The 14,331-nt window shown below is 35.9% G+C and overlaps 1 protein-coding gene across 6 annotated transcripts in view; it reads left to right on the top strand.

Annotated features, from left to right (window-relative positions):
- Khc-73 (Kinesin heavy chain 73) overlaps window positions 1–14,331 on the top strand; it is an 842,240-nt gene that overhangs the window by 624,721 nt on the left and 203,188 nt on the right. For 4 of the 6 annotated variants that reach the window (XM_090407554.1, XM_090407553.1, XM_090407550.1 and 1 more), the window contains one exon: window positions 5,673–5,800. In XM_090407554.1, the coding sequence (XP_090263680.1) occupies window positions 5,673–5,800 (128 nt within the window). The remainder of the gene's footprint in view (window positions 1–5,672; window positions 5,801–14,331) is intronic. The other 2 variants (XM_090407555.1, XM_090407552.1) reach the window with 1 other exon arrangement.

Below are 14,331 nucleotides of genomic sequence, written 5' to 3'. Positions count from 1 at the left end.
TGCAAGGGTTCATCAAACCTAGTGAGGTTACTGCTTTAACATATGTGACCGATACTAACGTGGGAAAAGAGGTGGATGAATTGAGGTTCTTAGGATATTGCAGAGACTCAGTGTAAATACTGCTGTGGGATTAGATGGGATATCAGCTCGGGTTTTGCGAGAATGTGCAAGGTAACTGCCAGTTAATTTAAGTCAGCTCGGGTAGAGTTCCAAGGGAGTAAAAAGAGGGTAAAATAATTCCATTGCATAAGGGAAGTTCAAAGACTGCAGTAGTGAATTATAGATCAATCAGTATCTCAGGCATGGTGGTAAAAGTATTGGAAAAATTGGTCAAAAAGAGAATTCAAGAATGGGTGGAAAAAAATAAGGTACTATATGAGGGGCAACATGGCTTTGTGAAAGGTAGGTCATGCCTTAGTAATTGACTAACTTTTTATAATAAAGTAACAACTGAAGTAGATGGAGGAAATGGCTACACAACAATGATTCTTCTGGATTTTGCAAAGGAATTTCACAGAATAACACATGAAGAAACTCTGTTCTCAGGCAAATGTGGATAAGAGAGTTACTGGTTATGTGGATTCATTTTAAAAATTTTATGGAATTTACAACTGTGTTAAAAAAACTTTTTTTTATTTTCCTGACGTTTTGATCTTCACATCAAGATCATCATCTGGAGCATACATAAATATACAGGACAAGCTGAGTTACATCATTAACTGTAAGCTAGAGAAACAATGATTTGATCACATGTTATTCTACTGGCATGACCTCTGGTGGAAAAAAAATAAAAATAATAAATTTTTACATCAAGCTAAATTCTATTTTTACAATGACAGGAATAAACATTCTTTTAGATGGTTTTCTTTCAAAAACAATTGGTGTCCTATTTTTAGTATTACAATTCTTATTTTTGATTTACAATACTGGATTTTCTACAGTCCTGTTTATAATTGTTCTTAGTGAGGAAGGTCGAATATATACCTTCCATATGTTTAGGATTTTTAAACCAATCATTATTGTTCAGATTGGGGTGGTTGCTGATAATCTCACAGGCTTCCTTGAATTTCCATTCATGCCATGTTCTAGTGTGATGTAGACAGCTGGTGGTTTTCCAGTCAATTCTGTTTTTTTCCACCAGAGGTCACGCCAGTAGAAGAATAACATGTGATTAAATCATTGTTTCTCTAGCGTATAGTTAATGATGTAACTCAGCTTGTCCTGTATATTTATGTATGCTCCAGATGATGATCTTGATGTGAAGATCGAAACGTCGGGAAAATAAAAAAAGTTTTTTTAATACGGTTGTAAATTCCATAAAATTTTTAAAATGAATGCTGATCACCGTGTAACCCTAAAAGAAATGGTTATGTGGATAAGAGAGTGACTGCTGGACAGATATCAAAAAGTGGTATATATATAGAGGGGCACAATAAAGGGGAAAGCAGGTGACTAGTGGTTGCTGCATGGTTCAGTGCTGGGACCACAACTGTTTAATTTATCATCATCATCGTATGTTACACTTTCGCTCAGGCCTACACATTTTATGCTGTAAGCTTCCATAACTGATAATCGCGTGGAATAGGTTAGTTGCTCCTTATTCCTGGCAGTATCCTATGTCTGTCAAAGTGTGTGTTCATGGGGCCGGCATGCCTGCTTTGCGGGAGGAGAAACCCCAGGATAAACCGGAGAAAAAACCCTGCTGTCCATACCCAAGACCGACTAACTTGGGTATGGCTGAGGAGGATCCTTAAGCTCCTTACGTCGTCGATGGGAATCGAACCTAGGACACTCCTTCCCCAGGCATATGGTTGCAAAGCGCACAACCACTAGGCTAACTGCACAGACATTTAATTTATACATAAACAATATAGGTAATAACCTGAAAGGAAATATTCAGTTGTTTGCTGATGATACAAAAGTTAGTTAATCAAGGCAGTGTTTAGAGCTTGAAGGATGATTTAAACTGGATGTCAATATATGGAAAAGATTATGGGTGTCAATTCAATGTGGAAAATGTAAAGTTATGCATTTTGGAATAAATAGATTACAAGCTGTCTATCACATTGATGGCACTGTATACTCCAGGAAATAGATGAATCTAGAGATTTAGGGTGGTGGTAGACAGAGATTTAAGGTTTAGAGGACATGTTGCTTCAAGTTTGCTATGGTAATCCATAAGATTACTTGGCTATCAAAGAACATGCTACAAATAGAGATAAGGAAGTTGTTATGCCTTTTGATACGTCCATATCTGGATTACTTTCCTCAAGGTCTGGTCTTCTGGGTTTCTTGGGGTTGAGGAAGTTGTGGAGAAGATTCAGAGGAACGCAATCAAGATGGTGAGTGGTTTGTACAATGTTTCCTATGAGGATATATTGAGGGTGTGTGGATTGCAGAAGTTGGGTGATAGGAAAAAAAGAGGGTATATGATAGAAACTTTTAAGTTACTTAAAGAGTTTTATAAGATTGGTGCTGGGGAAATGCTTCAGCACTTGGCTAGAGGGGACCAGAACAAGAGGTCATCCCAGGAAGTTGAATAAAGGTGTGGTTATTAGGGGTGTGAGGAGTAGATTTTTTTTGCTTGAAGAGTTATGAATGAATGAATGCAGTCCAGATATGAGGTAATTATCTAGATAGTGGTGGTCAGCCATATTTAGGTTCCGTGAGAAAAAATATATATATGGAAATAACTACAGATAGATGATGAAGTGGGAAAGGAATCAGTGCTGTTTTTAGTTGGTCAATAAATGCCTAACAGCTGCAATATCTGAATGTATTCTAAATGTAGGGAGGGAAAAGATTAAACAGGTAATCCAGAAGAAGAAAAAAACCTAAATTATGGAATCACGTAAGGTTTTTAAGCAATAATCAATTAGGAGTATAAAGAGCTTGGTAAGAAGGTTAACACCTTGAAAGGAAAAGCACTTCATGAACAGCAGCAAAAATCAGCCATCTAGCCAAAAAATCTCAGAGCACTCCTTCAATGTTTGGTCAGCAGAAGAAAGAATCATCATAGTATAGAATATTATTGAGAATATTACATCTTCCTAGGCAGATGATATTTGTTGATGGAAATGGTAAACAGCTAGCCACTGAGGAAAATATATTGAAAAGCTGTTCGTCAAAGTATGTCTTACTGGTAAGTGGAATATTGTACAAATTTTAAGTAAGAAGAGAACAATAAAAGTGGGATTAATGATGGATGAGCAGGAGATATATGAGAAATTAAGTAAACTCAGTATTAATAGACAAGATGATGACATATCACTGTGTATTTTAATCTTCCAGGAAGTAATGCAAAATAATGTTAACAGTGGCTTTTGATGGGTTTGCTCAATTAGAACTATGGAATGGAGAGGTCCCAAAGGAGTTGAAGGAGGGCATAATTGTTCCACTTCAAAAAGAGAATTGCGGTAGTAACACTCGGGCTTCAAATTACAGACTGATCTCTGTATCTGGACTTTATTAAGGTGCTAGAGAGGTTAGTATCACGTTGAAATAAGATTCTCTATGATAGTCATCATTAGTTTGTAATGGGTCATGCAGTAATTTAACAGCATCCTTTGTTAATCACCACATGATAAGTTCGTAGTTAAATGGAGAAGAATATTGTATAAATCAGTTTATTCAGTTGTTTGCAGATGATACAAAGCTGAGGAGCACTATGAAAGGTGAAGTAGATTTGTGCTCTGCTGGAGGATTTGAAAATGATGACTGTGTGGGCACATGAATAGGGCTACCATTTAAGTTTTATGAGGTATAGGATTTTGAAATTTGAATTTTTGGAAATTTGTATGTGTGTATACAGTTAGTCCTTGACTTATGATGGGATTCCATTCAACGATCTCCCCATAATTTGGAAATTACTACATGAACCATAAGGACATGTTAACAATTAATGTTTTATTATATGTTTTAACTAATTTTACTCTTTGTTTATAGTGAAATAATACAGGGTGGCCCATAAGTCACAAAGGTGGGGGGGACATTCAGGTACTTTTTTTATTACTTTTTATTATTATTATTTTTTTTTATAATAAAATGTAGAACCTAGTCTTTTTTTTTATTAGTTATGAAAAACCACATCATGTTAAATGTTTTCCATTTTTGGCTTCACAAAAATGGGTCCTTTCTATGGCATGTTCCATGACATATGGCTGTTAATGTTTCTAGCATCCTAATTTTTGCATGAATATTCTAATCTTCAGCTGTTGAATTGTGTCTGTGGCTTGCTCACATGCACCTTTTCCTTCAGGTAACCCCATAGGAGGAAGTCAAGAGCTGTCAGATATGGAGAACATGATAGCCAATTATTAATATCAAATTAATGGCTAATTAATAATAATTGAATGCTGATTTTTGAAATAAATTGCATGATTTTGATTCGTTGTTGGGTTGTAAATTTTTCCACGATTATTTTCCTAAATGTTCCTTAAATACCTGAAAAAATATAATGAAAAAATTAATAATGCTCAAATTATAACACAAATTTCTGTATAACATCAAAAAAATTATAATAAAAATAATTTTTACAAAATATTTTTTATTTTTCAACATAATCTCCCTTAAGACTAATACATCTATTCCAGCAATGCTCCAGCACCATTATCCCGTCCCTGTAGTGGTTCTCAGTAAGATCTGCAAAATATTTCTTAAATAGTTTATTTTGAAGACAGCAATAACATCCATTGGTTGCAGTAGTGAGGTGATAGATTTTGTGAACATGTTAATGGGATGACTATCATAAGTCACATATGTCTTAAGTTTAGGACTGACTTATATATTGGTATAAGCATCCTATATATCATGTTTTTTTATTTTTTATGTGAATCTCAATCTTCAAAGACTGTAAATCTGTAGGACAGCAGTGTTAGTACTGTACTGTGGACAGGCTAAGGGTTAAATAATCCAGAAACTCTGTTCTAGAGACCAAACTTGGAACCAGCACAGAAATTGAAAAAATCTTACTTTTCAAATCACTTTAGTTTGTGACACTTTTAGATGTCAGATGATATACCATAATTAAAAATATTGTGTTTGTATTGTAGTGCCTCTGTAGCCCAGGTAGGTGAATAATGCGAATCTGTGTCCTTTGGTAGGAAACAATGTGTGTTCAAATCTCCACAGGTTTGATAAACATTTCTTTGGAATGAAAGGATCATATTCAGTTTAAGGAGGATTAATAGTCAGATGTCGCAGAGTTCTTCCTGATCATGTTTCTCTCAATCTCTGTCTGGAGGGTGAAAAATCCATGTTACCTGGGAGGAAAACCTGATACATCCAACGTGAACATCAGGGTAAATTGGGACAGTGCATGTTGCTTCATTTCAGAGTGTTTGGTTAAGGATAGTCTAAATGATAGAGCACTTAGGTATATCCTAAGTTGAACCCAAAGTTAGTAGAAACATTTCAGTTTCTATAATAACAGACTCAGATATCAGAAATGCAAGCTATAGGGGAGGAAAAATAAATAAATAAAAATTGGGACCCTCCCCCATACAGTAACCAACCAATGCTCTTATTACTTAATAAAAAAAAATAAATTCTTATCTTTCATAATACCCAGGAATTTTGTTTATGATTATTTATTATGTGCACTAAATGTTTCTCATTCTATCTGGCAATGAAATTTTCAATCATACAAGTGCATTATTGTGTTTTCATTTTAGCAGATGATATGAATGCACCTATGTCTGGAGAAAGTGGAATTAGAGTAGCAGGAGCTAATTCTATATTACCAAAGGAACATGGAAGCAAATTGTATAATCTAGCTGTAATTAATCACTTTGAAAAAGAAGTAAGAATATATAATTTTATATATCCTGAATATACAAAATGAACAAATGATTTTTGAAAGTTTTTTTTTTTTTTTTTCTTTGCTCGGTTATATTATAAATTAAAAATGGCAAGAAATTATATTCTTGGTATAATCCTTTATCCAAGTGTAAGCTTGGTATCACTTCTGGATCTAGCTCCCACTGATGAGACCTCAATAAAGGTCAAAACTGGTGTCTGGATAGTGGTCCTTCCTATAATGCATAGCATTATACATGTCCTTAAGAATATGTACATTGCATTATGGGATACTAAGACAATTAATGTGAAGTCATTAGCCTCTATATACAATAAAATAAGCCTAGTCATGATGCTGCTTCATGTGCAAAATTTTATTTGCTTACACTTGGATAAAGGATTAAACTAAGAATATAATTTCTTGGCATCTTTAATTTATAATATAACCAAGTGAAAAAACCTACAAGTATCTTTCTCTAATCCAGAGTATTTTAGTAATAAGATGTGATACCTTTTGACTACTTATATATGGAAATATGACATCTCATTACTTCAATCTTTGTATCGCTTTTGGGTCTGGGTAGTGGTCCTTTCATAATGCATAGACAAACATTAACAAAACGATTACATAATAATATTAATTAAATGTTTGCTCTATGGGGATATCGCACAATAAAACTGTTTATAAGCTCTTCTAAATTTAAGTTATAAACTATGTCTGCCTCTATCGATATAGTTGCTAGATCAACCAATCTTTCTTGGGTCGTTGCTGTTTGCAAATAATTTTTAATCAGTTTAAGCTTGGAAAAACTTCTTTCCTTACTTGCTATGCTTACAGGAATTAGCGTAGTAGTGACGGCACCTACCGCAATATGGCTGAACAAGCACCCTTATTAAGCCGCGCAATGAGGCAGGCTGCCTCTATGCTACACCCTGTTGACGGTGATGCATACAGAGTAGGGAAGGCAGGATCCTACAATCCTAACTGGCATCCTATGTGGGTGCAGCAATGGAAACTTATTGAAAGTTATAAAATAAATGTCTTACTCGTTTTAGGTAAAATGAGGCAGCCAAGTTTGTTCAGATATGGTGAGTGTTGTATTGCAGATACCAGATCTAATTACTCCAATGTAAGTGCCTATATAAAAGGGAGGTTTTGTTCCATTCTGTTTGACCGAAAAATATGAATGTTTGCAGAAGCAAGAGATGCTATAGAGATCAGCGTTTACCAAACCGTGTTCCAGCGAACACTAATCTTCTGTGAGATTGTTCCGTGCAACTTACGATTTTTCACGGAACAAGTGTTTCGTGCAAAATTTTAATTAATGATTATATATATATATATAATTAGGTGTTATGCTTTCCAGCATTACATTATACTTGATGAGATTAAAGAAATTTATGATTCAAAGACAGAAACACCGCTCTCATTAAAATGCAACTTTTTTTTTTTCATTTAAAATCATAATTCATGTTGTTTTGGTATATATGCGTATAACTTATGTAGAATGCAGCTTTAATCGTCAACTGATTTTATAATTTTTATGTGTTTATTTTGATTTTGTTTTCAAAAATAAAATGCATTTGAGTTTTAATTATGAGTGTTCTATAAATATAGGTATCTTCCATAGTGAATATAATTGTTCTATAAATATATTGTGAAATGAAAAGATGAAACTACCCGTTACTAAAATAAGAAGTTTGAGAAACATTAGTTTAGTTGGTGGAGAGGATCTTTTAGTGCACAAATGAGGCTAGCTAATTTTAGGTATAGACTGAGGGAGGTGTACATGTCATACCTTTTTAAAACCTGTGAGATTTTTTCTGAGGTGCTCCAAATGTAAGGAACTGCAGTGTTTTTTAGGAAGAGAATTGCTTTTGGGGGGGGTGGTATAAGATGGGAGAATATTCTCTTGATTTTGTGTAGGAGAAAGTCATCGGATAAACAAATACTGTGGTGTGACTGTGTTCTGTGGAGAGACTAGTATGGTCTGAGCAAATGGTTCTAGCTCAATTAGCCAAGATTTTGATAACTCTTATCAAAGCCATGATTTTGATAACTCAAGGAAAAGGAGAGCATAATTGTTTTCCTTTTCAATTTTGAAATGGATTCTCAGATGTTGGCTATTGAGGTGCAGAAAATGTTTTCAACGTACCTCAGCAGTGTGGCCAAATGGTGAACACATCTATCACATATCATAGCCATATTGCGAGTTTGAGAGGAACTTTTAGTGCTGTATTTTCATAGCGATGTTCATTTAGGTGCAATAGCTTATCTATGTTGTAATTCATTACAATATAGGTAAGCTATGTGCACGTATTTTTTTCTATTTGGTGACGTGGCTGGGATACATTGGAAACATTTTTAGCACATCTCAACAGCCAGCACCCAGGGATCCATTTCACCATTGAAAAGAAAACAGTGATTCTCTGCCCCCTTCCTTGACGCTGTCACTGGACTACTCAACAGATCCTTCTCTTCGTGTTCTGTCTAGAGAAAACCTACCCAAACTGGAAGGTACATACATTTGTCACATCACCACTTGTTCCAGCAATATGGTTTTATCAAAACCTTAGCTATTTGAGCTAGAACCATTTGCTCAGACCAAACTAGTCTCCACTGAAATCCTCCTCCCTGTGGGGAACCTGTTCATGGTGGACAGGACCTCCCAGTGATGGTATTGGCCCTTTTCATTCTTTCTCTTTTTTCTTTACTTTTCTTCCTATGTTCTTCACTCTACTTTGCCCAACACTCTGATGCCATGTTTGCTGTGCAGTGCAACCCATGGACATCCGGAAAGAGGGATTCTGCTCACTACTTTGGCCTCTGTTTTGCTTTGACAAGATGAGTGGTCCTGGATGGCCTGCCAGGATCAGTTGGCCAGCAGGCTTGTCTGCAATGGTCATTGCATGTCAGTTAGTAGGTGGGGAGCTCTAGTGCCGAACCCCAAACCCCTTGAGTATGAATTCTTCATCCGCAAATGTTTCAGGGGACCTGACAAAGTCCTAACAAAGTACTGAAGCTGTACATACAGTGTTTGGTAACAGAAGTAAGAAACAAAAGATATATGATATAGTACACCCACAGACACGTGACCCTTCGACACTTCTGTGCATTTCAAAAGGAGGAGAATCCATTCCAATAATAGGGTAATCAATTTGTATTGTGGGATGAGTGTTTATTATTACACGTCGGAAAATTAACTTCTCTTTTATAATCATTGCAGTTTTTAAAGTGTATCTTGCTAATTTTGCTTGTATGACAGTTGGAAAATTTTACATACGTGTTGGTGACCAATTCATACATCGCCTGATTTCTTTCTCCCTTTCAACATGAATTGACTCTTCTTGGCAGTCTGCCAACGACAGCTCTCGCTTATGTGGTTGTACTATACTAGTGTAAATGTATCAGTGTGTTTGTATCATCCATGCAACAAGTGAAAAGCCAATAGGGAAAATGTCATCTTTATTCAAAAGGGTTTAGAAGGACTGGCAGGATATCTCAAAACTGTTAAGAAATTACATTCTGGTGATATCCTTGTGGAAACATTATATCAGCAACATTCCAAGAAACTGCCAGGAGCAACATCAATGGTGGAATATCAATCGCACTAACACCTCATGAAACACTCAACTCTTGTAGACAAGTGATATCAGAATGAGATTTCCCTGATGAGTTGATATGTTCAGAACTTAATAGTCGGAGAGTGACAGGTATGAGGCATATCCTGATACATAGGGATGGTCACCGGGTTCCAACCAGGAACATCATCCTTACTTTTGATACACTTAAGTCTCCAACATCTGTAAAAGCAGGGTATCTCAACTTTCCTGTTAGAGCATACATCCCTAATCCACTAAGATGCTTCAAATGTTAGAAATATGTGCATATCCAGACCACCTGTCATGGCTCTACCCTCTGTGCCCAATATGATGGTAAAGAACATGAGAACAAATCTTGCTCTACAAATAAAGCTAAATATGTCAACTGTCAGGGAGATCATCCAGCTTCCTCTTTCTTGTGTACGTCAGAAGTGGAAAGATGAAAAAGAAATACAAAAAATTAAAACACAACAAAATATGTCATATCAGAATGCAAAAAAAGGAAGTTATCCACTGCTACACTTGTTTTGAGATCCTCTTATGCCGAGAAGATGGCAACTAAGAAAATGCCAACAGTATCTCAAATACCTTAGTCTATTCTACCATCTGATAATTTCACCATACCTGAACTTTATGATTGTGAGTGCTTCTCTGTTAGGCACATCAATTGCATGACCTACAGTCTTACTCCAGAGACAACTCCAAAAATGATTCCATTCAATGAGAACTTGCTTGTCAAAAAAATTGTTCATACTGGAATTTTCACAAGAAATTATGATATAGAATATACACTATGTTGACAAAAGTATTTGGACACCTTACATGCCATGAAAATTTTGCATTCTACCACATGCATATATTCAGGGAGTGTCTGCATAAGTCTGGTCATAAAAGGCGAGATGTACTGCATGTTTTGTACTGTATCTATGACAGACTTCCAACATGGAATGGTAGTTGGGTGTCATGTGAGTGGTCTTTCTGTCCATGACATGACATTGCTACCCATCTCAGTGGACCAAAATCCACTGTTGCTTATGTCATTCATTGGGAGTTTTCCACAGCACGACCCCCCCCCCAGGAGGCCATTGACACTCACTGACTGAGATTGATGAGCTCGCTGAGAATGTTCGAGCATCCCAAACATCATCAGGGGCATTCATCGCAGTTAATCTGGAAAATGTTGCAGAGACGTGTCAGCACTAGAACTGTCTGCAGAAAGTTGCATGCCTTAGGTTATCATGGCAGAGCTTCTGCAAACAAGCCACGCTTATCCCCCCTCCTCTTCTCTCGATGCCAAATGACTTTTGGACTGGTATCTTTCACACTGTTCCTAGACTGTAGATAATTGGAAAAGAGTTCTGTGGAGCAACGAATCGCACTTCCAGATGTTTGCTCTGATGGTCATATTTGGATCAGGAATTAGCCGGGAAACGTTTCCAGCAGGACTGCGTTACTCCAACTGTGTCATTCCAAGTTTGGTGGAGGTTTGGTAATGATATAGGGATGTTTCAGTTGGTTGGGCTAGGTTCATTTGGGGATGTGACCAAAACCATAACATCTGATGACTACCTGGATATCCTGGGCAACCTCATGCTTCCGACTCTGTGAAAGTATTATGGCAGTGACCTTGCATGTACTTCACTGCGTGTCTGAGTCTTGTTTCCACGAAACAGTGTTGAAGTGTTAGACTGGCCAGCTCAAGGTCCAGAGCTCAACCCCATTGAATATCTTTGATGCAAATTAGAATGGCAAATTCACTCCAGACCACAGCGACCATCATCAGCTTCAGCAATGGAGGGTAGCTTGGTGCAAGGAATAAAAGAATATTCCTGCCGTGACATATTAGAAATTGGTTGAAATCATATCCCATAGGGTAGTTGCTGTCGTTGAGGCCAAAGATGGTCCCACTTAGTACTAAAATGTAATTAAAACACTTTTTTTATTACCACAACTAGGTTTCCAAATGCTTTTGTCAATATAATGTATATTAATTGGAATAATTTAATTAATACCTCTAATATTTTGGCAAAGTCAAATTGCATCATCAAGGAACAATGTACAAACTGATTTGTGCACGCAGATACAAATTAGTTTGTTCATTGTTTCCAGATGATGGCAGCTTTTTGAAATATAATTAAATTATTCTAACTAACATATATTCCACATTGTAATTCCTTATAAAAATTCCAGTGGGAAATGATAGGATGAACCAGAGAGAAAATTTTACCCAAAAATCAAAAAGAAATTTTCGCTTGGATATTAAGGAGAAGGATATTTAGTTATTTGCTAATGATGTAAAACTGAGGAGTGCAATAATTAATAAAGGTGATGCCGATATCATGCAGGTTGATTTAACTAATTGGAATTGTGGGCACAGAATAATGATTGTCACTTTAATGTCACAGAATGTAAGGTTATGCACTCCACATCGAAAAGGTTGCATACTGTGTATTGCACTTGATGATACTGGAAGAAGTTGATGGGTCTAGAGATTTGGTGGTAATGGTGGACAGAGAATTGAAGTTCAGAGGGTATATTGCAAAAGTTGGTAAAAAGCTCAAAGGATTACTTAGATGTTGGTGAATATTCTAAGAACTAAAGATAGAGAAGATATTATTCCTCTTTATAAGACTATGATTTGGTCGCTTCTTGACTGCTGTGCAGAGATTTGGTCACCTGGGTTTTTTGAAGACCAGGAGATGGTGGAGAAGATTCAGAGTTGAGTAATAAATTGGACTTTCTATGGAATGCTCTCTATGGGGATATATTGAAGGTGTGTGGGTTACAAAGTTTGGTTGATAGGTGGAAAAGAGGGGACGTGTTAGAAACTTATATGATATTAAAGGGATTTTATAAAATTGATGCAAAGGAAAATTTTCAATATATGATAAATAGCCAGAGAACTAAGGGTCATATGTGGAAATTGTGTAATGGTGTGGTCAGTAAGGATGTGCGAACTAGATTTTTTGCATGGAGAATGGTGAACGAGTGGAATGGATTTCCAGAATTAGCTGTGAGTACCCTTACAGAATGAGTTTAAGAAGAAGGTATGATAGGTACTATATGTGTAAAAGTTGGTGTGGGTTTCCCACAATAATGATAGTATTTGTATTTTCTGATGATGGAAATTAGCATAAACATGTGGACATATGCCACATTTGACACAGAGTCTGAGAGTGTGTAATTGAGTACATCTGTGAAATGTATCTATGAATTTTTACTTAAAGTATAGAGCCAGAAAGCTTCATTTGGACAAGTTAGAAAAGGGAAATTCAATATTTAAAGAAAGAAAATCAGAAATGCTCAGAATTAATGATAGCATTCTGAAAGTAATAGAGATAGCAAATGAATTTGCTATCTCTATTTCTTTATTCAAGTCACTTGAATGACTTGAATGAATTCAAGTCATAGTACATTCAAGTGACTTGAATGTACTATGTTTCACAGAACATAGAAATACTAATTCAGCCCATTTTCATGATCTTTGCTAATGTGCTCCTCTATTCAGATCTCCAACAGCTGGCCAGCATCATGGATACACAATTGTATTTTAAGTGATTTCTAATAGCTCTCATAAATACAATGGTGACCACACTTTTGTATAATTGTGGGATTCATTACTAGATTGCTCTGTACACTGTTTTTTATTTTTATTTATTTATTTTTTTATAGAAGCTTCTTGCCATAACTATTGAGTAGTAACCATGTTTTAAGTAAATTTAGTGATTTTTTTTTTTCATGCATAATATAAACAATATATGTCCATGTGTTATGAAAATTCAGCCTTTCTTTTCCTATATATACATACACATATTCCATCTTCCCTTCATGCTATGTGCAATGGCCTGTTTCACCAACTACTTCTTGTGTGTCTTGAAATTGCATTTGTTTTTCTTGGCCATATATTCATGTTCCACAGTAATCATTAAACTTATTTGTAACAAGAAAATACAATTAATTAGGTATTAAATAATTCAACTTAAATGAAAGAGATTGAAAACAAGAATCAAGCTTTGGAGATTCGGTGAAAGACCCTGGTGGTGGTGGTGGGGGGTTGTTGATTCAAGCAGAGAGGCATGTGGGGAAGGATGGAGTTGGGTATTAAATTAGCACATTGGATTGGAGATTGGCTATCTGAAAGATATCAGCAAGTTGTATATGGGGGAGCATCCCAAAAGAGGAAAGTCACCACTGGTGTGCCTCAGAAGTCTGTTTTAGGGCCATTGCTGTTTAACCTATATCTTAATGATATTGAAGAAGGTTGAATGGAGATATTCAATTGTTTTCAGAGGTGATGGTCAGTTGGTTAGAGAGAAGTAGAGCAGGTGTTGTGGCTTTATAAGAGGACTTGAATAGACTGGGTTCTACTGAACTAGTCACTGTCATTACCACTTACTTCTTTCTATATTCTAACAATCTTCTCCACTTGACTGCAAATCTGTTACACAGTTTTGTGGATGATAGCATGCTCTGCATTAGTACTTGAATAATTAACCCATCTCTCACCAGTTCACTCCACTCCCTTTCACACAGATGTTCAGTTTTAATGAGATTATCATTAAAAAAAAAAAAATCATTTTTACATTATGTCATTCTTGTCTGGCTTGTACACAGAAGCAAACATTTTTTGAGGCCATCAAAACAAAAAAAAAAAGTTATCCATCAAATTATCTTCTCACTGTATTCATCTTAGTTCTCTATTAACAATGAATGGAAAAAGTCATCATACAGCAACTTTTTCACTACCTGGAGGTGTAACCAGTTAATAAGTGATTGCCAGTATGTATTCTTCCATTCTTTCTCTGAAACACATCTCCAAACATTATTTGCCTTTGAAAACTAATTATGGAAAGTTTTAGTGAGAGACTTGATAGTGGTCACTCTTGATTTTCAAGGAGGAAATTCAAGAGTCAATATTTCTTATGAATCCAC

Source organism: Typopeltis vanoorti, chromosome 17 (genome assembly GCF_054136105.1).
Source record: "Typopeltis vanoorti isolate ZY-2024b chromosome 17, IOZ_Tvanoo_1.0, whole genome shotgun sequence".
Taxonomy (NCBI): Eukaryota; Metazoa; Arthropoda; class Arachnida; order Uropygi; family Thelyphonidae; genus Typopeltis; species Typopeltis vanoorti.
The sequence above is the reverse complement of the archived record's forward strand: the minus strand, read 5'-3'. Positions and strand labels throughout refer to the sequence as shown.